This window comes from Entelurus aequoreus, linkage group LG01 (genome assembly GCF_033978785.1).
Source record: "Entelurus aequoreus isolate RoL-2023_Sb linkage group LG01, RoL_Eaeq_v1.1, whole genome shotgun sequence".
NCBI classification, from domain to species: Eukaryota; Metazoa; Chordata; class Actinopteri; order Syngnathiformes; family Syngnathidae; genus Entelurus; species Entelurus aequoreus.
In genome coordinates this window covers 36,183,697-36,210,784 of record NC_084731.1, presented here as the reverse complement: position 1 = coordinate 36,210,784, position 27,088 = coordinate 36,183,697, and the positions used below count along the sequence as shown (strand labels likewise).

General features: G+C 40.1%; 1 protein-coding gene across 1 annotated transcript in view; it reads left to right on the top strand.

Moving 5' to 3' along the window:
* Positions 1-26,195, top strand: part of LOC133651233 (testis-expressed protein 264 homolog) — a 157,314-nt gene extending 131,119 nt beyond the window's left edge. Inside the window, exon 4 of the mRNA XM_062049275.1 lies at positions 25,920-26,195. Coding sequence (XP_061905259.1) covers positions 25,920-26,167 — 248 coding nt within the window. The 3' untranslated portion in view covers positions 26,168-26,195. The remainder of the gene's footprint in view (positions 1-25,919) is intronic.
* The last annotated feature ends 893 nt before the right edge of the window (positions 26,196-27,088 follow it).

Below are 27,088 nucleotides of genomic sequence, written 5' to 3'. Positions count from 1 at the left end.
AAACCCCATTGAGATCATGTGGACAATGCTGAAGAAACAAGTCCATGTTAGAAAACCAACAAATTTAGCTGAACTGCACCAATTTTGTCAAGATGAGTGGTGGTGTATGGCTACCAAAAGCGCCTTGTTGCAGTGGAACTTGCCAAGGGGCATGTAAGCAAATATTAACACTGCTTTATGTATACTTTTGACCCAGCAGATTTGGTCACATTTTCAGTAGACCCATAATAAATTCATAAAAGAACCAAACTTCATGAATATTTTTTGTGACCAACAAGTATGTGCTGCAATCACTCTATCACAAAAATTAAGAGTTGTAGAAATTATTGGAAACTCAAGACAGCAATGACGTTATTTTCTTTACAAGTGTATGTAAACTTTTGATCGCAACTGTGCATTGTTTGGAATTGAACTAGAATGTGGGTACACAATATTATCCATATTGTTCAGTGCTAAACTGGCATGGAAACAGGAGTTTAGAACACCCAGAGACACATGTTTAGATTTATAAATGATGCATTTTATTTGTATGGAATTATTATGCATTATGAATTGGGATGGGAAGATTTATGAAAAAAAATCAGACCCGTGCGGTTGACCTGACACGGTTTGGAGCATGTGTGCTGTTCGGGTCATGGTTGCAGATGGCACTGGGGACGGGGGGACGTGTCCTCCTCAGATTCCTAGTGAGTCATACTGATCATTCCCCCCAACTTTTCCTACATATGATGACATACATTGCTGGTAAAGCAGAAGACTAATGTTCCATTATTTAGAGTAATTTACATTGCAGCACACATAGCGTTTGCTATGTCACTTCCTCTGACTGCAGCTAATGTTTCTCTCCGTTGATGACGTCACTTGGCAACAGGCACTGCCCTTTAAAGTCACACACTCACGCCGCTCTCATGAAACATCTCTCAATGTATTACTCTTATTACTCATGTAATAATTTTGCTAATAATTACTTATGCTACTTCTGTCATTTAAAATGTAATAAGTCAGGCAGGGCAAAAAGGTATACATACTATCCCCATGTTTACATTGTTTTGTTTGATTTAAACAAAGAAAACGAGTAATGTAGAGCTAGTGCCTATTTTATATTGATGGTATATAATGTTCCTATAAAGATAGTACACTTATATTTTTGGTTTACACTAATTCAAGGGCCAGAGCTTTAGGAGCCAAATGAGCCAACTTTTATTTTACAAGTATTTTTTTGTAAGAACTACAACTGATAAATGGTAATTGTGGATTATTGGGATGTATGATATTTTGGTTGGTAAAAAGAACAACAATGAAACCAACTGAAAACTGTCACAAAACCGTGATAAAATCCAAACCATGGATTTTGTAAACATTTCTACCCCTAAATATGAAATACTTAAATTATATAAATTAAATGGTAACCGAGTAAAACATTCAAAAATAGGAAATAAAAACCACAACTAATTGTCATAATGTGCAAAAAACGACCTACTTGTGTGTAATGCTGAAGTTCAAAATCCGGGGAGTTTGTGAATGCACTTTGCACGCCGTAACCGCCATTGGTGCATAATGAGGAAGTGTTGTTGTCGTGTTTACTGGCTAGTGATAGTCCTGTTTTGAGGGCTGATGTTGGCGTGTTAATGTCAGCAAAAATATTTCAACAGAGCGTCAGATTCTGTGTGCATCTGTCAGTATTACTACATTACTTACAATACTTGCACATTACCACTAACTACATTACTTACAATACTTGCACAATATCACTAACTACATTACTTACAATACTTGCACAATATCACTAACTACATTACTTACAATACTTGCACATTACCACTAACTACATTACTTACAATACTTGCACAATATCACTAACTACATTACTTACAATACTTGCACATTACCACTAACTACATTACTTACAATAGTTGCACAATATAATTAACGACATTACTTACAATACTTGCACAATATCACTAACTACATTACTTACAATACTTGCACAATATCGCTACTACTATCTTGCTTACAATACTTGCACAATGTCACAAATATTACACTGATTACAATACTCGTACAGTATCACTACTACTAACTTACAATACTTGTACAACATCACTACTACTACATTACTTACAATACTTGTACAATATCACTACTATTACATTGATTACAATACTTGTACAGTATCACCACTAATACTTTACTTACAATACTTGTACAGTATCCCCATTACTACTACATTACTTACAATGCATGTATATTATCACTCAAAATATTTGAATATCGTGCAAAGGTTTTTTTTCACTCCAGCAATTATATTAACAAGGTGAAACTAATATATGACATAGGCTCCTACCATGCAACTCAAGGCTTAAAACATGCAACTCAAGATATTTCAAGCTTTCTTCTGATGTAATTGTGATGATTATTGCTTAAAGCTTGTGAAAATCTCAGAAATTGTGGGGTTTTCCAAAACTTTAAGACATGATCATCAAAATCGTAACAAATAAAGGTTTTAAATATCTCACTTTGCATGTAATGAGTTTATATCACGTATTAGTTTTTATGTTTGAATTGCTGACATGAATGGACTTTTTACAACATTTTACACCATATTTACTTTTTTTAGTTTCGCCTGTAAATACTTACACTATATTACTTGTGCAATATCACTACTGCTACATCACTTACAATATATTACTTGTACAATGCCACCATCAAGCACTTGTAGCAGGTTGCGGAATCTACATTTATTCAGCATCTAAATCCTGTGATAGTGTTTACTCACATGTCTCCTCTGTACTCAGCCATGCAATCATTTGTCCATATAGTTGCATATGTATGTACGTTGTGTTTGTGTTTGGTATCTGTATCCGTGCGTACGTATGTGATAATGGGGGATATTGTGACGACCTGGGCGCATAGTGATGCGAATTGGTTCTCTCAGGGATGCAGATCGGGCTTCGGACACAGCTTGCAGGTACAAAATGATTTATTTAAGAAATAACTAATACTGGAACAAACAAAAACGTGCTCACAGCACTTAAGGTAGAAACAAAAGGAGCTAGCGTGGGAGCTAGAAGGTAAACACTAAACATACAGAGCCTTTAGCGTGGGAGCTAGAAGGTTACCAGAGCAGGAACAAAAGTCGTCATCTGTTGTAAGGAAACAAACTACGAAGCCAGACCGACTGGCTGGGGAGGCAGGCTTTAAATAATAATGTCCGTGATGACCAACAGGTGCGTGTCAGGAACCTCTGCGGCAGGTGAAAATAATAAGTTGCTATGGTAACAAACACAGAGGTGAATAAACCGGAACTAGAATGAGACCAAGACTAACAGAAAAACATAAGTGACCCGAAAACCCAAACAGAACACGATCCGCGCAGCGGATCACAACAGATATGGGTCACTGGGGTATTGTTTTAACTTTGTAAAGCACTTTGCGTTGCATTTCTTTTATGTATGAAAAGTGCTTTATAAATAAAGTTTGATGGATTGATTGATAAATGTTAAATGATAGCTGCTACTTTTTTATCTGGTCAGGTTAATATCGTTTAGCATCGGTGCTATTATGGAATTTTTTTGGGGGTTTGATTATAATCTATACATTTTTAATATTATTTGGTCACCCCTAATCATATTTACATGTGCAAAATTCAACATGTCTAAAAAGAAAAAGCAGAGTTTATTTAATCCTACCTTTCTGATTGTTTGTTCACTTCCTTTCTGTAAAGGTACACAACCATATTTATTGAGTCACCACAAAGCAAAACAATCACACATCTGAAATTAATTCTTGGTCTGTTGCACGATATTCCTACTACTGTTTTGTTTATGAGCAGTGCACAGCAGCAAACTGTGATTGGCTCATTTTTAGTAAAAAAAAAAAAAAGGTGATAATTAAAAAGCGTCGTAGCACAGCAGTCAGTGGTGAACGTGTCCTGCCACTCACCAGGCGGCTGTCACCAAAAGACACATTGGATGCCATATGGAAAACATTGACTGGAGAAGATGCTCTGCTTGACACTAATTTATCCTCTAGAGATGTGTGCGCTTCAGAGGGAGTGTTTATTGCAGGCGCTGCCGTATGTGGCGCGTCTTGTTATGCAATGTGTGCAAAGAAGCACCAGGCTTGCTTTTCACTTTAGTTCAATGAAAACAAACCTTTAAATGAACCTAGATGAAGCCAACTGGTACACTGCGTTAAACTAGAAAAATGCATACATTCTTACCTTACATCAACTTATCTATTATGCTTTTTTTGGCATTCACTGATGTAGGAGTGGGCGGGGCATGGAGCTGTGACAGGTAGTGGTGTTCTTGTCACACGTCTGTGATCAACTCAGCAGAGCCTTCGTCGCTCCAATGACCCGTCTGCCGGCGCCCACGCCGTGTCCCGACTCCGCACACACCCTTCACGTCTCGTTGAGCGAGCAAGCCTCGGAATCTCACACGTGGATGTGAGTTCTCTTGCACTCTGCTTAGAAATCCTCCTGTCACTCTGTGCTCACATGTGCTCTCAAGGGAATAGAGTGGAATTTCCATCCATCCATCCATTTTCTACCGCTTGTCCCCTTTGGGGTCGCGGGGGGTGCTGGAGCCTATCTTAATTTGTATGACAAAATAATAATAGGGGTCATTTTTTGCAAAACCCACTTGTCTTACCTGTTGGAACCTGTTTTTGTGTACATAGGATCCAAATGGGTGAGTTCTAAATGTGAAAATAAACCAAGGAGGCGTTGATGAGATACTAATAAAAGATTTTTGTCTTGTTCCAAACAAGATGTTGGACATTTGCCCAAACTTGTGACGCTTACCAACGTGTGAGGTCAGCAGATATTTTCATAAATAGGAAAGGTTCTCTAGGAGATCTTTGCACTAATAATAATAATAATAGATATTATTTGTATTGCACTTGGGCAGCACGGTGGAACAGGGGTTAGTACGTGTGCCTCACAATATGAAGGTCCTGTGTTAAGAACTGGTCAAGGGGGTGACCCCGGGATGCAGAGACGGGAGGCAAGTTTGAATAACAAAAAGGAATACATTTAATGAGTCCAAAAAGTGTAACAAAAAGCGATGGGGCAGAAGTGCACACCATGAATACTAAATGGAACAGGTTCCTCAGTGGTCGGCAGGGGAAAATCCAGGGCGCACTAAGCACAGGGTAAAGTCTTTGCTGCCTCAAGGAGGCTAGGAAACAAACACAACAATGTTAGGAAATACAGGATTAAGGAAAATCAACGTACCAGGACTGACGAGGCGAAGCAGGCGCATGCACGGGGGAGGTGCAGGATAAATAAACCGACAAGACCAGCTGTGGGTGACGAGCTTAAATACTCCCCGGTAGAAATAGGTTGCAGGTGTGCCTCAGTGTCCGCCCCTCGCTGGACACTAATGAGCTGAGGAAACACATCACAACAAAAAAGAAGGCAGGGAAATAAAAACATAACAGTCCTGTGTTCAATCCTGGGCTTGGGATCTTTCTGTGTGGAGTCTGCATGTTCTCCCCGTGACTGCGTGGGTTCCCTCCGGGTACTCCGGCTTCCTCCCACCTTCAAAGACATGCACCTGGGGATAGGTTGATTGGCAACACTAAAATTGGCCCTAGTGTGTGAATGTGAGTGTGAATAATGTCTGTCTATCTGTGTTGGCCCTGTGATGAGGTGGCGACTTGTCCAGGGTGTACCCCGCCTTCCGCCCATGTGCAGCTGGGATAGGCTCCAGCACCCCCGCAACCAAATAAGGGACAAGCGGTAGAAAATGGATGGATGGATGTATGTTTTGCACTTAACATTTGAATAAGACATCTCAAAGTGCTACAGAGTAAAAACATCATAAAAGCATTAAAACAAGACAGTAAAAAACAATATTAAAATTAGCTATATGCTTTTTCAAAAAGGTAGGTTTTTAGCCGTTTTTTAAAAGCATCCACCATATGTGGGGCCCTAAGGAGGTCAAGAAGGGTGTTCCACAGACAGGGAGCGGGAGCTTCAAAAGCTCTGTCCCCCATGGTCTTGAGCCGTGTCCTGGGTGCGAGTAGACATTGCTGTTGGCCTGACCGGATCCTAGCTGAGGTGTGTGGTGTGAGGAGGTCGGTTAGGTATGTGGGGGCATCACCAGTGGTGGGTGTGCAGGAGGACCTTTTTGCTCAATGCGGGCGGTGACGGGGAGCCAATGAAGGGTAGGGGTGATGTGCTCATCAGGACCCTGGCAGCGCTGTTCTGAACATACTGTAGCTTTTGGAGGCTCCTGCCAGGGATCCCGATGAGGAGTGCATTACAGTAATCCAGCCTGGAGGAGACAAAGGCTTGGACAAACTTCTCTGCAGCTGGAAGGGAGAGGAAGGGGCAAAGTTTGGAGATGTTACGGAGGCGAAAGAATGAGGTTCTGCAGATGTGGGTGACATGGTTGTCGAAGGAGAGGTGGTGGTCTAATTTGACCCCAAGGTTTGTAACGGCAGGAGAGAGGGGAAAAAATTAAACTGAGGTTATGTGGGAAGAATGAAGTTGTTGAGGAGCACCGGTTTGGATGGCTTCTGTTTTTGAGCCTCCAAGCAGGAGCTGAGACGAGCAACAGTGGCAGAGGTGGACCCAGAGGGGGAGACCTTAAGGTAGAGTTGTGTGTCGTCAGCATAGCAGTGGAAATTAATTCCATGTCTGCTGACGACACACCCGAGGGGAAGCATGTAGATGGTGAAGAGGGTTGGACCAAGTACGGAGCCCTGGGGGACCCCGCAAGTGACGTTATGAGGACGAGATTTAGCATCCCCCAGGACCACTTGCTCGGTCCTGTCAGTGAGTTAGGAGCGGAACCAGTGAAGGGCAGTGTCAGAGAGGCAGATAAAGTGCTGGAGACGGTGGAGGAGGATGTTGTGGCCAATGGTGTCCAACGCAGCAGAGAGGTCGAGAAGAATGAGGAGGATCACTGGTGACTCTGATGAGAGCTGTTTCTGTGCTGTGGGAGGGGCGGAAACCGGATTGGAATTTTTCATGAAGGTGATTTGATTTGAGGTGGTTGTGAAGCTGAATGGAAACAACCTTTTTCTAGGATTTTGGAAATGAATAGGAGATTTGAAATGGGTCTGTAATTTGACAGAGGGATTGGGTCTAAGGTTGTTTTTTTAAGCAAGGGTTTTATCAGAGCTGTTTTAAGGGAGGGGGGAACGTTGACTGTTTGGAGAGAGAAAAATATTATTTTTGTTATGAGAGAAGTAATGGAAAGGTTGTGTGTTTTGAGCAGAGGAGAAGGGAGGGGATCAAGGGAGCATGTGGATGGTTTGGATCTGCAGATGATCTTCTCGACCTCCTGCTGCGATGTAGCGACGAAGTGTGACAAATGTTGTGTGCTGAAAGTTTCTGGGATGTCTTGAATGGGATTATGGGTTTGTATGATAAAATAGCGGATATGGTCAATTTTGGAGGTGAAAAATTCAAGGAACTTGTTGCAGTTATTGTCTGTATGAGTGTAGCAGAGGTGGGACCAAGTCATTGCTTTGCAAGTTACAAGTAAGTCTCAAGTCTTTGCCCTCAAGTCTCGAGTCAAGTCACGAGTCAAGACAGGCAAGTCCAGAGTCAAGTCCAAAGTCAAGACTGGAAAGTCTCAAGTCAAGTCACAAGTCCTGCATTTTGAGTTTCGAGTCCTTTCAAGTCCTTTTAACCACAGACTAATATTTTTACACAGATTGTGTATGCTTTTAAAACGTTGTATTTATTTATTAAAACAAGTGCATTTGAAATTGCAGGAAAAAAAATAGGACTGACATTGCAATTCATAATAGCACTATTAACCAGTCATTTTAATAGTGTAAACAATTTTAAGCATTTAACTCATTCCTTTACAGAATAAACACATTTGCAAAAACAAGTGCAACTGTACTTATTTGTACAAAAGTGTTAACATTGTATTTCCATGGCATATTGCATTGTAACTAGTTCCACAGCAGTTTCTATTCTGTTCTTACCTTATCTCATTGATCTCATCTCGTACTGTATGTGTGTTGATGTGTGCGTACACATGAAAAACATAACAAATACATGAACATAACAATGAACAGAGTTGTACTTTTTAGATGTCAGGGCCCTATGCAATATGTACACATATTGTTAATATAGTATACATTTTAACTGACCTTTATTTGACTATGTTTGTCTTTTTGTAGGTGGCTAAAATACGCGGTGCTGCTGACCGCCGTCTAACGTTACATTACTGTGGTTGATACATTGACTAACGTAACGTTATGTCTAGGTACCTCATGCAACCCTGCTTAAAAAAAATCACTTGACAAAAAGTATGAATAAGGTAGTGAACTGCAGTGGACGCAACAGATTGCCGTGTTTGCAATGACGTTATAACCATAGACATCTTATAAGTAGACGCAGCATTGGTTGCTGTGACGCGAGCAATTTGCATCTTGAAGTGGTGATGAGGAGCCGGCGAGCAGCCTAAACTGACAGTTGACAGGTAGAAAACAAAGATGCCGGGCTGGTGTTCAGCGTTTTCCTGCTCAAATGAGCGGACTGTTGAAAATAGGAATCGGGGGATTACTTTTCACAAGTAAGATTTAACATTAATGTACTATTGGTTGTATTTTATGAAAATAACATTACCACAGAGTTGAGAAGGAGCAAAGATCTTCAATATTTGTATGTGAAAATCACAAAGAAATCTTCTGGGGGAGGATGACGCCCCTACAGGGGTTTGGTTTACAAACTTTCAACCCCACCTAAAACAAAATTCACCAGCCGCCACTGATTATGATGCATTCTCATTTTAGGCAAAATATAAGACAATACTTTCTTAACAGTATAATTGTAACCAGGAATAAGTCTACAAGTAACAATATTCAAATACTAACATTGTTGGGTAAGGCAGCATTTGGTTTTATTCTGAATCCAGTGAAACAGATTGGTGGTTTTAGCTGGTATAAAGACTTTCAGGTGTTTATATATGTTTAAGTATTTGGCAGACGCTTTTAACCAAAGCGACATACATAAAAAATACATATATAACAATCACTGTAAACATGATCATTTAAGGGAAGAATGTAATACAAAATATCAATACAAAGTGTCAAGACAGAATAAACTCTCTGTTGCTGCAGCAACAGAGATACAGTCTATAAGATATATAGATATCTAATGTATTCATACATTGTTTATGTAGGATATACGCATGTATATATAACCTAATCATATTGTTTCTTCAACTTAAAAATAGCTGACCCTTTTTCTCCCTCTTCTCTGGGTTTATATTCCCAGTTTTGATCTCGGACGTCTGGTCACTTATAGCATATAAGAATATTATATTACTGTTAAGCAAACCATGAATAATAAAACATGTGTCCGTTATCATAGCTACACGTATGACAAAAAAGAGCGTGAAAATGAGTGGTATTCAGTGAGGTAAAATGAATTAAATGCGCTGACAGTTCATTGCTCCTGCCAAATGAATTGCACTGAGTGGAGCGGATCACCACTCCAAGATGGCGGCCCAGCGTCTCATCTGCGCCTGTAGGCAGTAGCGCTCCATGCCGCGTCTACTTATAAGATGTCTATGGTTATAACGTTAGCAGTGAGTTTGCAGCCTCACTGATTTAACTACACAGCAAATAAAAGTCACGTTACTTAGCCAATAAACGTTAGCTTACATTCAAAACTTACCCTTCTTTGTGCAACTTCAAATGTCGAACAAAGTTGGAAGTTGTTGCGTCTCTGTCTGTAATATTCGAACTGCGTGATTTGCATACGGCAATTCGTTTTTTGTTGACCAAGTCGTAGTTTTTATACCCGAGCAAAACCAACTTTGGTATAAATATTTCTCACTGCCGCGTTGTTTGACAACTCTTGTTCATTGGTTGTCCTGCAATTTGATTGGATGAATGCTGTGTGATGAAAACAATGTAGATCTAATTTGATTGGCTGTTGTACTGAGAGCACACACGCTGACAAGCAGCACACACACTGATAGACAGACACGTACAAAATGAAAGCTACGGAGCGCTCCCAAATAACTTTTTAAGCTTTAGGTTTTGGGGAAAGTAGCAAGTCATGTCAAGTCAAAAGGCTCAAGTCCAACTGAAGTCACAAGTCATTGATGTTAAAGTCTAAGTCGAGTTGCAAGTCTCTTTACATTTTGTCAAGTCGAGTCTAAAGTCATCAAATTCATGACTCGAGTCTGACTCGAGTCCAAGTCATGTGACTCGAGTCCACACCTCTGGAGTGTAGTATGGAGTGATCTGAGGTTTGAGAATGTGACTTACTGTAGAGAAGAGCTGCTTGGAGTTACCTGGGTCATTATTGATGATTGCGGAAAAGTGTTCTCACCTGGACATGGAAAGGGCTTTTGCGTAAGACCTTTGGTGTTCCCGGTAGGGGATGGGTCGAATGCAGAGGACAAATGTCACCACACCTCGTGTGTGTGTGACAATCATTGGTACTTTAACTTTAACTTTAACTTAACTTAATCAAGCCGGATTTGATGCTGGCCCGCTCCAGGACACGACCTGACGTTTTCATTTGCCTCAGTTCTTCTGATTGGGCAGATCCGGAGAAGGAGACTGTCCATTTTTTTTAATGGTGCATGAAAGTCCAAGATGGAGGATAGACTGTTATTGTAAAAATCCACAAGGCTGGAGACTGAGGAGGATGCAGGTGGGAGAAGAAGCTGGAGATGAGAGGCGGAATCGATGTTATTCAGGTTCCTGAAAGTTATTGTATGTTTTGGTTTTGTGTAGGGAGATTGTAGGAAGAGTTCCATGCTAACTGCCTGATGGTCAGATACACCAGTGTCATATACACGAAACTCAGTAAATGTGAGGGAGTCAGTAATGACTAGGTCCAGGGTATGGCCTTTATTGTGTGTAGAGACATTGACATGTTGGCTAAGGTTGAGGCAGTCCAATACTTTCTTTAGGGAGAGTATTAAAATCACCTATGACCAAAATGTTTTTGTAGGATGAACAGAGTGAAATGAGGAAATTGTTTGTATCTGTAATAAATGTTGGTTGGTGTTTTGGAGGATGGTAAATAAGAGCTATTGTTACATTAAGAGGGTGTTTGCAGAAATTTGGGGTAGACCGAGGGTTCTGTTCAATGTCACTGTGGTGTAAAACGGTGAGGCCATCACCACGACCAGTTGTACAGGCTTTACTCAGGTAATTATACCCAGGGGGGCAAGCCTTATTTAGCGCTGTATAAACTTCAGGCTGCCGCCACTTTTCTGTGAGGCAGAGAATGCCCAGCCCCTTGTCCTTAATGTGGTCGTGGATGAATACAGATTTATTGGATAAAGATTGTTCAAATAGGATATGGTTTGTAGAGTCCTGTTGGTTCACAGGCCGGAGGACACTCTGAACCACTCTAGATTTTGCAGTGTACTGGCTCATATCTGTTCTTGTCGTGCTCTGATGACGTGCAGCGTGATGCTGGTGTTGCGCGACGGGACGGTCAGCTGACCACAGGGATGTTATGGCGCTGTGGTCGCCAAGTGAGGACAGATTGAACCTGCGGCCAGACCACTGATGGATGTAACGGGGCCAACAAGGGAGATCAAAGTGTCCACGCGGATATTTGTTGGTGTGGTGACGCTGGAGTTCTATAGAGCTGCCGAACATGCCGGTGCTCGGGTTGCCTGTGTTAGCTGATGCTAGCGTTAGCCAGGAAACTTGCCACCAACAATGGTGGATGACGGTTAGAGAAGCCAAGATGATCCACAACAGGAGAGGAGATGGCAGTCCACATGTGGGGTTTCGTTTGATGACAAGATACATTCAAGAGCTGAGTGGCTTTTGCTTCGTCTGGAACTCAGCTAATGTAAGAACTGCTGTTAGCACTTTCGTGGGTGAGTGCGGCTTGTTGATGGACCACATGCTCGAAAAAGTACCGTAAAAAGTGTAAAAGCTTAAAAAATATATAAAAAGACACTTAAACGGTCACTTACTTAAACGTGAGCAATAATAACAGTAGTTTTAGTGTGGTTTTTGGGGGGTGCAGAGAAGCGGCGAACAGTCAACGCAAGCGTCCTCTCTCGCTCCTCCTCCTGTTTAGTGTCTTAGTTCCTTTCTTGCACTCTTAATTTGGTTGTACTTCCTCCATTTGGGTTTGTATCTCCCGCACACCCACATTTTTATTTTACCTAGCAGCAGTTGTGGTCCAAACAAAATGATGTCCATACTAGGACCCCAACGCAGAGCAAAAAATTAATAGGAATAATAACAAAAAGCACGCTCAAAAAGGAGTGAGGGAAAATACCTAAGGATTAACATAAAAGATGTGGAGAAACAGACATTACACACAAAAGATGTAGAGAGTTAATAGTTAACACTACACTGCAACACCAGGGCATAGCCACAGGAAATAAGAAGCTTGAGTGGAGCCGAAGCAGAGGAGATGAACACGACTGGAAGGGTGAACCATCAGAAATCTCCTGGCATCTTGTGAATGGACTGGAGAGCTTAAGCAGTCACGAGGAAATAAGTCCATCCATCCATTTTCGTCCGGGTCACGGGGGCAGCATTCTAAGCAAAGATGCTGAGACTTCTCTGTCCCTGGCCACCTCCTCTAGTTCCACTGGGGAAACACCGATGCGTTCCCCAGCCAGCTGTGAGACATAGTCCTTCCAGTGTGTCCTTGGTTTGCCCCGAGGCCTCCTCCTGCCTGGACATGCCCGAAACACCTCACCAGGGAGCCGTCCTCGAGGCATTCGTAGTATATACAGGAGCCACCTCAGCTGGCTCCTGTCGACGTAAAGGAACAACGACCTTACTCTGAGCCTCTCCCGGATGACCGGGCTCCTCACCCTGTCTCTGAGGGTAACCCCAGATTTCTACGGAGAAAACTTATTTCTGCCGCTTGTATTCGCGACCTTGTCCTTTCAGTCATTACCCAAAGCTTGTGACCATAGGTGAGGGTAGGAACATAGATTGACCGGTAAATCGAGAGCTTTGTTTTCTGGCTCAACTCCCTCTTCACCACAACAGACAGTACAGTGACTGTGTCACTGCTGACGCTACACCGATTTGTCTGTCAATCTCACGTTTGATTCTTCCCCTCAAGATACTTTAACTCCTCCACTTAAGGCAGAATTTCACTCCCAAACCGGGGGTGCAGTCCACCCAACATTGGCCTCAGATTTGGAGATGCTGATCCTCATCTCAGCAGCTTTACACTCGGTTGCAAACTGCCCCAGTGAACGCTAAATGTCCCAGCCTGATGAAGCCAACAGGACCAAATCAATTGCAAAAAGCAGAGATCTTTCTAACCATGGACGCCCCAAGATGACCTCATGGTTGGACTTTGAAAACACATGGAAGCTTAACTGCTCTTGGTCTGCGTCAGGGAATGTGACTTGTACCCTGGGTGTCCGGTGATTAATCTTGCCCAGAGATGTTCCGTCCACTGCTTTCGCTACCAGAGGATGCGTTTGGCGGAATAATGATAGCTTTTATCGCCTGGCGAGGGAGAGATTCATCAGGTTAGCATCTGAACTGGACTCCACAAAGACAGGAACCTTGACAGTGGCTCGTTGTGAGCAAAACTGTACTATTGGCTTGCAAAGAGCAGGATTGCTTATTATAACTTTGGGACTCACCGCACCATGCGCAATTTCTCCTGAGTTGGCCCTCCTGAGGTGACAGTTCGCCACTAGGTGTCCCCCTTGGCCGCAGTCAAACGTTTTCCTTCTGTCCTTCTGCATGTGTGCTCTTCTTGGTAAAGCCGTGCATGGGTTCATCCGATGGCAGCGTAAAAGAGGGCATGGCCCACTAACAACGGTTATCCATTTTTTAATATTACTGTTTTGTCATGATGCATATTGTTAGAAATGCATTTTTTATTCTGTGATGACACATTACTAAATTGATGCACATCTCCAATAATCCAAGTTTGCATTGTCATTGGGATTTTATCATATATTTTTTAAGAATATTATTGCTTCTTTTGTTGTTTTAGACCACAACTGTTATTCTCTGACATTCCACATTAAGTGAATTATAGCTCCGACAGCTGCCTGACACTTTATGCATAACATGCCATCTACTGTACCCATTTTAAACAACTAAGAGGATGTAAAATACAATCTATTCAAGATATTAAATTGACTCAGCAAAGATTTTAACATCCAAGAGTACGAGCCAGATTCTGACCCGCATTGAGAGTAAACAAAGAAGGTCACACAAGAGAAAGCCTCTCAAATATGATCAATCAATCAATCAATCAATGTTTATTTATATAGCCCTAAATCACAAGTGTCTCAAAGGGCTGCACAAGCCACAACGACATCCTCGGTACAGAGCCCACATACGGGCAATGAAAAACTCACCCCAGTGGGACGTCGGTGAATGACTGAGAAACCTTGGAGAGGACACCCCCCCCCCCCCCCTCTAGGGGAGACCGAAAGCAATGGATGTCGAGTGGGTCTGACATAATATTGTGAAAGTCCAGTCCACAGTGGATCCAACACATCAGCGAGAGTCCAGTCCATAGTGGGGCCAGCAGGAAACCGTCCCTAGCGGAGACGGGTCAGCAGCGCAGAGATGTCCCCAACCGATGCACAGGCTAGTGGTCCACCCTGGGTCCCGACTCTGGACAGCCAGCACTTCATCCATGGCCACCAGACCTATGCAACTCCCCCTCCAAAGGCACAGGGGAGAAGAGGAGAGAAGAAAAGAAACGGCAGATCAACTGGTCTAAAAAGGGGGGTCTATTTAAAGGCTAGATTATACAAATGAGTTTTAAGATGGGACTTAAATGCTTCTACTGAGGTAGCATCTCTAACTGTTACCGGGAGGGCATTCCAGAGTACTGGAGCCCGAATAGAAAACGCTTTATAGCCCGCAGACTTTTTTTGGGCTCTGGGAATCACTAATAAGCCGGAGTTCTTTGAACGCAGATTTCTTGTCGGGACATATGGTACAATACAATCGGCGAGATAGGCTGGAGCTAAACCGTGTAGTATTTTATACGTAAGTAGTAAAACCTTAAAGTCGCATCTTAAGTGCACAGGAAGCCAGTGCAAGTGAGCCAGTATAGGCGTAATATGATCAAACTTTCTTGTTTTTGTCAAAAGTCTAGCAGCCGCATTTTGTACCAACTGTAATCTTTTAATGCTAGACGTAGGGAGACCCGAAAATAATACGTTACAGTAATCGAGACGAGACGTAACGAACGCATGATTAATGATCTCAGCGTCGCTAGTGGACAAGATGGAACGAATTTTAGCAATATTACGGAGATAAATATGATTTTATTTTTTTTAGTCAAATAAGATACACATATACATGTATATTATAATGTTCCCTATGTGACACAACTATGTACATTCATGCAATAATATTGCATTGTAAGGCATTAGTGCTGCACGATTATGTCCAAAATAATAATCACGATTATTTTTGATTAAATATTGATATCACGATTATTTATTATGGTATGTAAACATATTTTTATTGCAATTTCTTGTTCAAACAAACTGTGTGAGCAAGACTTTGTTTTCAAAATGAAATTTTAAATTAAATTAATAATTTAGGTAATAGAATAAGATTTACAAAAGACTAACTAAAAATTCATATGCCATTGCAGAGTGGCTCTTATGATTTGTTAGATGTTTTTTGGCTGGGTTAGGTGTACATTGTTCTTTTCAACAGCCAGAATATGATAATATTCTATAATAATAATCCTCCATTACCATTTATCAGTTGTGGTTCTTACAAAAATATCTTACAAAATTAAAGTTAAAAATGGCTTCTAGAGCTCTGACCTTTGAATTAGTGTAAACTAAAAATGTAGGTGTACAATTTTTAAACGCACAATATATACCATCAACATAAAATTACTAGTTTTCTTTGTTTGAATAAAAACAAAAATGTCTGTTAATGAAAAGCAAAAATTATTGCATTTATTGTTACAATTCATCATTGGAACCTTTTGAGTACTATTTTAAGTGCAAACATATTTAAATTGTAACACATATATGAGTGCTTTAGGTACAACGTCCTAACGTAAGCTACTTTTTTAAAAACCTATATTATGTTGGCACAGTCAGACAGTATGTTGCACACAGCACTTTTATTGTGAAGGCTTGAATTGTGCTGCTGTTCTTAAGATAAATTTAATGGCTGCTATGTTTTTGATTAAAGATGACTTGCGGCTGTTTTGGGGAAAAAAGAAGTGCCTCTCAAGTTACTGCTGCCGTCCTGTTTGTACATTTATGTCACATGGATCTTACATGGTACTAACATGGATATAACATGGATCTTACATTGATCTTACATGGAAGTTACATCGATCTTACACCTGTGTTATCATCCACAACAACACAAGCAAAGGAGAAGTGTTAAAAGTGTATGTTTTGTCCTGGATAGCATTAGTTTTATAGTTTGTTCACATACTTTGTCAGTGTTTCAACTTTGTTGGCAGTTTAGTGTTTCACATAATTTCTTCAGACAAACGTTCTTTCTCCTCACAATGACCGCATTTCACTGCATTTGTAACAGTAGATTCCAACTTTATTAACCAATTTGGCGATTCTGTTAACCCGGAAATAATACGGCTGCACTGCAACTCACAAAGCACACGTGTATAATCAAAATTGAAAAAGAAAATAGGATCTTGTTCAAAAGAGTTGAAAATAACAAGCTAAATGATTATTTTTATTACTTGTGTTCCAATACTTGGTCCCCACTCTAATATTCTCTGTCAGTATGTGGCGCTACTGTAATATCATGTGACACAGTGGCGCGTGGACAATAGCATTGTGATATTACTCGGTAAACTTCAGGAATGAATCATGAAAAATTTCAAGAACGATTAAAGTAAAACATATTATAACTTCAATATTATGCATATACTATTGTTCTTGTGGTAATCATTGGGCTATATCTGGGACTTACGGTACTAAATTTGTGCCATCTTATCTGTGCTGCTATCGCGATTAAGTTTTTTGAGTCCTTGAAAATGTTACAATAATTTCCCAATTTTAAGTACAGATCAGTGCCTAATAAACCATTGAGGCGAAGTTAGCGGGAACGAGGCTACAGAAACACTGAAACTTAGGGTATAACAAGTTAGGATATAACAAATTATATAATGTAAATATTACAACAATAACGCGGCTATATTTTACAAAAACAGAATAAAAAGATTAACATAATATACGCTACAAAGGTATGCATGTGTTGATATGATCACTGCACATTTGACTTTCACTCCATAACATTCTGACTTTATTTTAAAGGGGAACTGCACTTTTATGGGATGTTTGTCTCTTATTCACAACCATTATGAAAGACATGACGACGGATGGATATTTTTTTAATGCATTCTAAATAATTAATAAACATAAATAAAAGTCCACCTACAGCATAGCCAATGTGAGCGCCTATTTTGCCCATAAAATCCAATAAATAACCATTCAAAAAGCGCCAACAATACTCCATTAACATTTTGTGACTTGAATATTAACGTACGTAGAGTATTAGTGATATTGTTATTATTATCGCTAACGCAGAAAAACTATTTATAGCGGCAACGTGATCACTACCGTGTGTCCCTGTGTCACATCATCGAGTGGTCTTCTGCTTCCTCGCTCCCTGTAATTTTATTGTAGACCATAAATCATGCATCGCACCTGAACAGAAGAAGTCTGAGTAGGTATTCCGACAAGTTGGGACACTTTGACAGCCATTTAGGACACAAAAATGAGGACGACACAAAAAGACGCTTGGTGCCCACCGCTCCCTCACCCCATTTCTTGCTGAGGATTAGGAGTCATTCTTCATCTAAATGGGAATATATGAACATCCCAGCAGTCAACATCCTAATGACAGCAGATTTTGTACAGTAAGTGATGTTTTATGTTTGTTGGCTCTCATTAAGTCTGCAGTAATCAGTGATGAAGAAAAAAAAAGCAAACGTGATGTGTTTTTTAAATGAATGCGTATGCTTAAAATTAGGGATGTCCGATAATATCGGCCTGACAATATTATCGGCCGACAAATGCTTTAAAATGTCATATCGGAAATGATCGGTATCGGTTTTTTTAATTATCGGTATCGTTTTTAAAATTTTTATTTAAATTTTTTTTTTTATTAAATCAAGATAAAAAACACAAGATACACTTACAATTAGTGCACCAACCCAAAAAACCTCCCTCCCCCATTTACACTCATTCACACTCATTCACACAAAAGGGTTGTTTTTTTCTGTTATTAATATTCTGGTTCCTACATTATATATCAATATATATCAATACAGTCTGCAAGGGATACAGTCCGTAAGCACACATGATTGTGCGTGCTGCTGGCCCACTAATAGTACTAACTTTTAACAGTTAATTTCACTCATTTTCATTAATTACTAGTTTCTATGTAACTGATTTTATATTGCTTTACTTTATTTTATTTTATGATTTTTTTTAAAAAGGACCTTATCTTCACCATACCTGGTTGTCTAAATTAGGCATAATAATGTGTTAATTCCACGACTTTATATATCGGTATCGGTTGATATCGGTATCGGTAATTAAGAGTTGGACAATATCGGAATATAGGATATCGGCAAAAAAGCCATTATCGGACATCCCTACTTAAAATGATCAAAATATGTAAATATTAAATGTGTTTATAAATGTGCCCATTACTACATTACATATACACTTACATCATGTATATAAAAACTGGAGTGGAGATGTTTGGATGTTTTTTAAGGGCTTTGTAGGCTTGAATAGAGCGTCTCTTATAGGCTCCATTGTAAACAGACTTTTGATCGCATTTATTTAATATTTAGAATGCATAAAAATTACATCCGTCGTCATCCATCCATCCATCCATTTTCTGCCGCTTGTCCCTTTTGGGGTCGCGGGGGTGCTGGAGCCTATCTCAGCTGCATTCGGGCGGTAGGCGGGGTACACCCTGGACAAGTCGTCATGTCGTTCATAATAATTGTGAACGATTGGCAAAATTCCCAAAAAGTGCAGTTTTTAATAAGATAGTACATACATGGGGGAATTTTTTTTTTTTAGATATTTATTTAATGCGCACGAGAAACTATCTTGTGCGCATGATACACGTATCTAAAAAAAAATATTCCCCCATGTTCCTTTATGGGCTCCGTAAGATAGCAAAATGTTTTCGAAAAAAAAAAGGGGTTTATTTTTTTAATTTTTTATCTACTTTTTCCTCTTTTTTTCTGGTAATGTTATGTATTTTTATATAGTAGTACCTCAATTTACAAGCTTATATGTACTTCTTATATAATATTTCCTTAACTTACGAGCTTAACTGTGACGGAGCTTTTAACTTAAAACACTTAACTTGTATCTCAAGTCAACGCCTTCAAACTTACTTTCTTCCTTCCCATGGTTGTAAAAACTAAGTAATGTCCATCTCTAGCTATAAGCTAATGCCAGTGAGTAAAACCCGATGTTTTGGTCAGATCTTCCATGTGTTTAACGTGGCATTTGCTACGCCAACTAATGGCTAGGAGGCTTCTAACAAAATGTTTTGCTTGCAACTAGAGATGTCCGATAATATCGGCAGGCCGATATTATCGGCCGATAAATGCTTTGAAATGTAATATGGGAAATTATCGGTATCGGTTTCAAAAAGTAAAATGTATTACTTTTTAAAACGCCGCTGTGTACACGGACGTAGGGAGAAGTACAGAGCGCCAATAAACCTTAAAGGCACTGCCTTTGCGTGCCGGCCAAGTCACATAATATCTACAGCTTTTCACACACACAAGTGAATGCAAGGCATACTTTGTCAACAGCCATAAAGGTCACACTGAGGGTGGACGTATAAACAACTTTAACACTGTTACAAATATGCGCCACATTGTGAACCCACACCAAACAAGAATGACAAACACATTTCAGGAGAACATCCGCACCGTAACACAACATAAACACAACAGAACAAATACCCAGAACCCCTTGCAGCACCAACTCTTCCGGGACGCTACAATATACACCCTCCTAACTCCCCCTCCCCCTCCCCCTCCCACCCCACCCACCTCAACCTCCTCATGCTCTCTCAGGGAGAGCATGTCCCAAATTCCAAGCTGCTGTTTTGAGGCATGTTAAAAAAAATAATGCACTTTGTGACTTCAATAATAAATATGGCGGTGCCATGTTGGCATTTTTTTCCATAACTTGAGTTGATTTATTTTGGAAAACCTTGTTACATGCATCCAGCTGGGCATCACAACAAAATTAGGCATAATAATGTGTTAATTTCACGACTGTATATATCGGTATTGGTTGATATCGGAATCGGTAATTAAGTGTTGGACAATATTGGAATATCGGATATCGGCAAAAAAGCCATTATCGGACATCTCTACTTCTTATATAGTATTTCCTTGACTTACGAGCTTAATTAGTTCTGTGACGGAGCTTTTAACTTAAAACACTTAACTTGTATCTCAAGTCAACGCCTTCAAACTTACTTTCTTCCTTCCCATGGTTGTAAAAACTAAGTAATGTCCATCTCTAGCTATAAGCTAATGCTAGTGAGTAAAACCCGATGTTTTGGTCGGATCTTCCATGTGTTTAACGTGGCATTTGCTACGCCAACTAATGGCCAGGAGGCTTCTAACAAAATGTTTTGCTTGCAACTTATCCATCCATGCATTTTCTACCGCTTGTCCCTCTCGGGGTTGCGGGGGTGCTAGAGCCTATCCCAGCTGCACTCGGGCGGAAGGCGGGTTACACCTTGGACAAGTCGCCACTTCATCGCAGGGCCAACACATAAAGAATAATAATCAGCCGAAAGACAGCTCTTATCTCAAAACGCTCTTAAAGTTAGAGCACTCTTAAATTGAGGTACCAATGTACATCTATTTTTTAACATAAACATAAACAGGACTCAGTAGGTAGTGATTAAGATTAGGATTAGACGGACACATCAGAACAGGAACCAACGACTGTACTGTAAATGTGTTAACAATTACAATCATGTGGCAATAAAAGTGACTTAGGTTGCATTTAGCGCTTTTGCAAACAAACTGCATGTCGATCTTGAACCATTCAGATTTTTTCTCCAAGCACTTAATGATCGCTGCTGTTTGCTCGCTGCTATTTCTCTTTCATGCCAAAGGTTAGTTCTTACTGTGTGTTTATGTCTCATCCAGCCAGGCGTTAATGACTGACTTGCTGCTTATTCTCACGTACCGTATTGATTGAACTAAAGGGTTTTGCGAAAACACTCTCAGCCGCACAAAAGGCCAAAAAGGGCGGCAAACTGTCGGACGCAGGAATAAAATTGATCCTATTAATCTGGACATGGTAAAAAAAGGGCGAGGAACTGCAAGGTTGTGTGTATAACATGACTTTGTCTTGTGGAAGAGAAGACCTTTAATTCATTTCGAACATATTCATGTGAAAAAGCGTGCAGATTCTGACCTTCCTCGTTAAGCCACGGGGCAATGCTAAATGTCAACAGCAGGATTAGCATACAGGCTTATTGTGCATATTTTCTGTTGAAAAATTCCAAAACAAGAGCAGTTGCAGCACTTTATAGCTCACATAATGTTACACAACTAGCTCGCAATATTATCACAATAAAGCGTTTGAACATCAAGGGAATAAAGTTGTAATATTACAAAATAATAGCACTAAAGTCTAAATGGTATGTGAATGCTGTTAGCTAGCAACCTAATTCCCAATACCTGCACAGTTAGCCGACTGGTGGTAGTATTATGATCTGGGCCTGTTTGGCTGCCAATGGAACTGGTGCTTTAAATGGGACAATGAAAAAGGAGGATTACCTCCAAATTCTTCAGGACAACCTAAAATCATCAGCCCGGAGGTTGGATCTTGGGCGCAGTTGGGTGTTCCAACAGGACATTGACCCCAAACACACGTCAAAAGTGGTAAAGGAATGGCTAAATCAGGCTAGAATTAAGGTTTTAGAATGGCCTTCTCAAAGTCCCGACTTAAATGTGTGGACAATGCTGAAGAAACAAGTCCATGTCAGAAAACCAACAAATTTAGCTGAACTGCACCAATTTTGTCAAGAGGAGTGGTCAAAAATTCAACCAGAAGCTTGTGGATGGCTATCAAAAGCGCCTTATTGCAGTGAAACTTGCTAAGGGACATGTAACCAAATATTAACATTGCTGTATGTATACTATTGACCCAGCAGATTTGGTCACATTGTCAGTAGACCCATAATAAATTCATAAAATAACCAAACTTCATGAATGGTTTTTGTGACCAACAAGTATGTGTTCCAATCACAAAAAAATGAGAGTTGTAGAAATTATTGGAAACTCAAGATAGCCATGACATTATGTTCTTTACAAGTGTATGTAAACTTTGATCGAGACTGTATGTTCTTGTCTCACATACGGAAAAAAGTTGCAGTTTTTCTTTAAGCGAGCAAGCCCTTTTGGGCTCTGGGAATCACTAATAAGCCGGAGTTCTTAGAACGCAGATTTCTTGCCGGGACATATGGTACAATACAATTAGCAAGGTAGTATTAGTATTTTATACGTAAGTAGTAAAACCTTAACCTCTAAAGGTCATAGTGGCCACATGCGTGGACAGCACCTTTTAGCTCTTATTTCCAAAATTGTGTACGCTACTGAATTGGGGTCTTATGCCGACATATGGACACTTATACTGCTATCTGGTGGTGTCAGAAGAGTATAACATACAATGGAATTTGGAAAAAAAAAAGTGTAAAAATAAAAATTAGCATGTCACTACACATTAAGTACACGTTTGTGTACTTATGAAGTAAGTACATCATATCAAAAGATGATTTTTAGTTTGTATTCTAATTAGGGTCCAATAAGCCCAAATAGCAAAGATAAAAAAAAAAAAAAGCATGTAAACAAACAGCTTGGGCCTTAAAGGCCTACTGAAACCCACTACTACCGACCACGCAGTCTGATAGTTTATATATCAATGATGAAATCTTAACATTGCAACACATGCCAATACGGCCAGGTTAACTTATAAAGTGCAATTTTAAATTTCCCGGGAAACTTCCGTCTGAAAACGTCCAGGTATGATGACGTTTGCGTGTGACGTCAAGGGTTGAAGCGGAAGTATTCGGACACCATTGTATCCCAATACAAAAAGCTCGGTTTTCATCGAAAATTCCACAGTATTCTGGACATCTGTGTTGGTGAATATTTTGCAATTTGTTCAATTAACAATGGAGACTGCAAAGAAGAAAGCTGTAGGTGGGATCGGTGTATTAGCGGCTGGCTACAGCACCACAACCAGGAGGACTTTGAGTTGGATAGCAGACGCGCTACTGTCCTCACCTTGACTTCCTCCGTCTCCGGGCCGCCGACCGCATCGATGATCGGGTGAAGTCCTTCGTCGCGCCGTCGATCGCTGGAACGCAGGTGATCACGGGTGTTGATGAGCAGATGAGAGCTGCCGTAGGTGGAGAGCTAATGTTTTTAGCATAGCTCTTTCGAGGTCCTGTAGCTAAGTTAGCTTCAATGGCGTCGTTAGCAACAGCATTGCTAGGCTTCGCCAGGCGGTACAGCATTAACCGTGTGGTTACAGGTCCAGAGTTTGGTAGTATTGTTGATCTTCTGTCTATCCTTCCAGTCAGGGGCTTATTTCGTCTGTTTCTATATGCATTTAAGCACGATGCTATCACGTTAGCTCCGTAGCTAAAGTGCTTCACCGATGTATTGTCGTGGAGATAAAAGTCACTGTGAATGTCCATTTCACGTTCTCGACACTCAATTTCAAGAGGTTATAGTATCCAAGGTGGTTTAAAATACAAATCCGTGATCCACAATAGAAAAAGGAGCGAGTGTGGAATCCAATGAGCCCTTGTACCTAAGTTACGGTCACGTTCCTTATCCACAAAACTTTCATCCTCGCTCAAATTAATGGGGTAATCGTCGCTTTCTCGATCCGAATCGCTCTCGCTGCTGGCGGCCATCATTGAAAACAATGGGGAAATGTGAGGAGCCTTTCAACCTGTGACGTCACGCTACTTCCGGTACAGGCAAGGCTTTTTTTATCAGCGACCAAAAGTTGCGAACTTTATCGTCGATGTTCTCTACTAAATCCTTTCAGCAAAAATATGGCAATATCGCGAAATGATCAAGTATGACACATAGAATGGATCTGCTATCCCCGTTTAACTGAAAAAATGTAATTTCAGTAGGCCTTTAAGAGGTTTAAAGTCGCATCTTAAGTGCACAGGAAGCCAGTGCAGGTGAGCCAGAATAGGTGTAATATGATCAAACTTTCTTGTTCTTTGATTGATTTGAGTTTTTTTTTACATCACCTTATTTTGACAATTCCATTGAATAAAACATTTTGAGCAAAACACAGTGTTTTAAAGTTCAGTTTATACCGATTTAGTAGAGAAAAATGCTAGCAAATTAAGACTGAAGCAATCGATGGTGTCTCAGAACCAGCCAATGAGGTGTCAGATTTTTTAGTCACGTGACACAAGTCTGAAAAAGCAGCGACAAAGAGGCAGATTTAGCCCAATGATTACCACAATCAGTGCCGGCCCAAGCCTCCATGGGGCCCTAAGCAAAATTTGATTTTGGGTCCCTGTATTTCTGCCAATAATATTGATTGTTGATCATTCACACACCTACTATAAACTCATTGCGGCTCTGGCAGTGTTGTTTACATTATCCTATTGTCAGCCTGGCATGTCTTTACAAATGACATGTCATTTATAAAGATATGGGGGTGGCCCAGTTAAGAACATAAATAATACCAATGAATGAACGAACGAATGATGTCCAGAGTGCCACATATTGTTCCTAATCTTAAAATGTAGAAAACATTCAGCTACAAGCGTGGCCTGGGGTTGAACAGTCCAAGTGATAAAGCTTTGTATTTACAGTAAAAGTGTCATCTTGTCTCATCAGTCTTGTACATATTAGTCTTTAATTACTAGTTTATATTTTTAGTTAATTGTTCATATTTAATGTTTACTTTGTACAAAGAGAGCGCAGTCTACTGAAGTTAAATTCCATGTGTGTTAAACATAACTGGACAATAAAGCTGATCCTGATTCACTTTATTATTTTTGGTAACAAAAACCTGAAACAGCAATGTGCAAAAATAATTCGTAGTGCAAGAAAAACAATAAAGTGCAACAATAAAATCACTTAAATATATATAAAAAGGAACAAATTCAATTGTACAAAAAACAACATAATTAAATTAAATATCAAGCAAATACTTAAATAATATTAATGAACAGAGTTACCAGAAACAAGGTAACATAACGGTTTATAAACAAATATAAAGTTACTACATATTAAAACTATGTAAATGTACATAACGATGTGCAAAAAAATTTTGGGGAAAAAATCAAAATAAACTACCTTAAATTAAGGTCCTTAATTCACACATTTGACCATCACATCACAGTTTTGTTCCTCTGTTCTTCACCACCCACACCACTCCACCTGTGCTTCCTGGCTTTTCTGGAGGCAAAGTCATTTATGACATCACTGTAAGAAATCTGATGGCCGACTTTGTTATTAATACTAATCACTGCAGACTCGTACATGCAAAAAATAAAAAATAAGAATTTTTTGTTAATTGCTTTTGGGGGTCCCCTGGTGGCCGCGGGGCCCTAAGCAAGCGCTTAGTACGCTTATGCCTTGGGCCGGCTCTGACCACAATGACGATATTTGAAATAGAATAGGATATAAATGGAGTTTATTTACTGTAACAATCAAAGTCTCAACCTGGTTTAATTCAGAGAAATATTTGTATTATGTCATTTTTTGAGCAAAATTAGGTCCATAGTTTGTTACTGACATTTAATGAATTTTATCCAGTGGGGATGTTTCCAAATAACAAATGGATTACTTTGAAAGAGGAGCTGGCATATTTCGTCTGGTGGATTGTTTGTGCAGCCTGTCTTTCCTCGAGCGCCGTTTGTTTATGAAGTTATGCCACCATCTGTCCCTCCTCCTGCAGGTGCGGACTCCAACAGCGAGTGCAGCTCAGGTGTTCTCCTGTCAGACAGCAGAGAGACGTCATTGTCCTCCGTCCGCTCAGAGTCCGTCCAGGATCGTGAGGACAGAAGTCCTGGAGGAGCAGGAGCCTCACGGGGACGCTCTTTTAGGGGACTAAACTGGGAACAAACTGAGCGAGAAGACGAAAGATTAGAGCAGCTTCCAAAACACAATGCTAACTTGTATGGGCTTGTTGGCGGCGAGGAGTGATGAACATTAAAATGTTTTGTTTTTTTTACCACAATTGTCTCTGCAAGTTTCTTCAACTCTCAAGAGAACTTTTACTCTTTCATGACCTTCAATCACACAGTGAATAAAAAAAGTGGAGTTAAAAAGTGGAAGCTCAGCTGCTAGAATTGTACTTTTGTCAAACTTACAGTGGTTTTTGCTCTTCAATGTTAATGAAAAAACCTGTACCACTGTTATTTTTACAGTCAAATGATTGCCACTGAGCTGAAAAAAATCCTGTAATATATTGGTTGTTTTTTTTATATTATCTAATTGATACACAACAAGCAACTCAAACATTCTGAATATGATTTCATAAAATAAAAATTAAAAAAAACAATCTGTCCAACACAACATATATAAATGAAGCCTATTGTGTTGAAGTCTGGGGAAATTGTTATAGATCCCATCTACAGCCTTTAGTCACTCTGCAGAAAAAGGCCATTAGGATTGTGTCCAATGTTCACTGTAGACATCATTCAAATCCACTATTCATGGGGGTTAAAGGCCTACTGAAATGATTTTTTTTAATTCAAACGGGGATAGCAGATCCATTCTATGTGTCATACTTGATCTTTTCGCGATATTGCCATATTTTTGCTGAAAGGATTTAGTAGAGAACATTGACGATAAAGTTCGCAACTTTTGGTCGCTGATAAAAAAGCCTTGCCTGTACCGGAAGTAGCGTGACGTCGCAGGTTGAAGGGCTCCTCACATTTCCCCATTGTTTACACCAGCAGCGAGAGCGATTCGGACCGAGAAAGCGACGATTACCCCATTAATTTGAGCGAGGATGAAAGATTTGTGGATGAGGAACGTGAGAGTGAAGGATTAGAGTGCAGTGCAGGACGTATCTTTTTTCGCTTTGACCGTAACTTAGGTAAAAGTGCTCATTGGATTCCA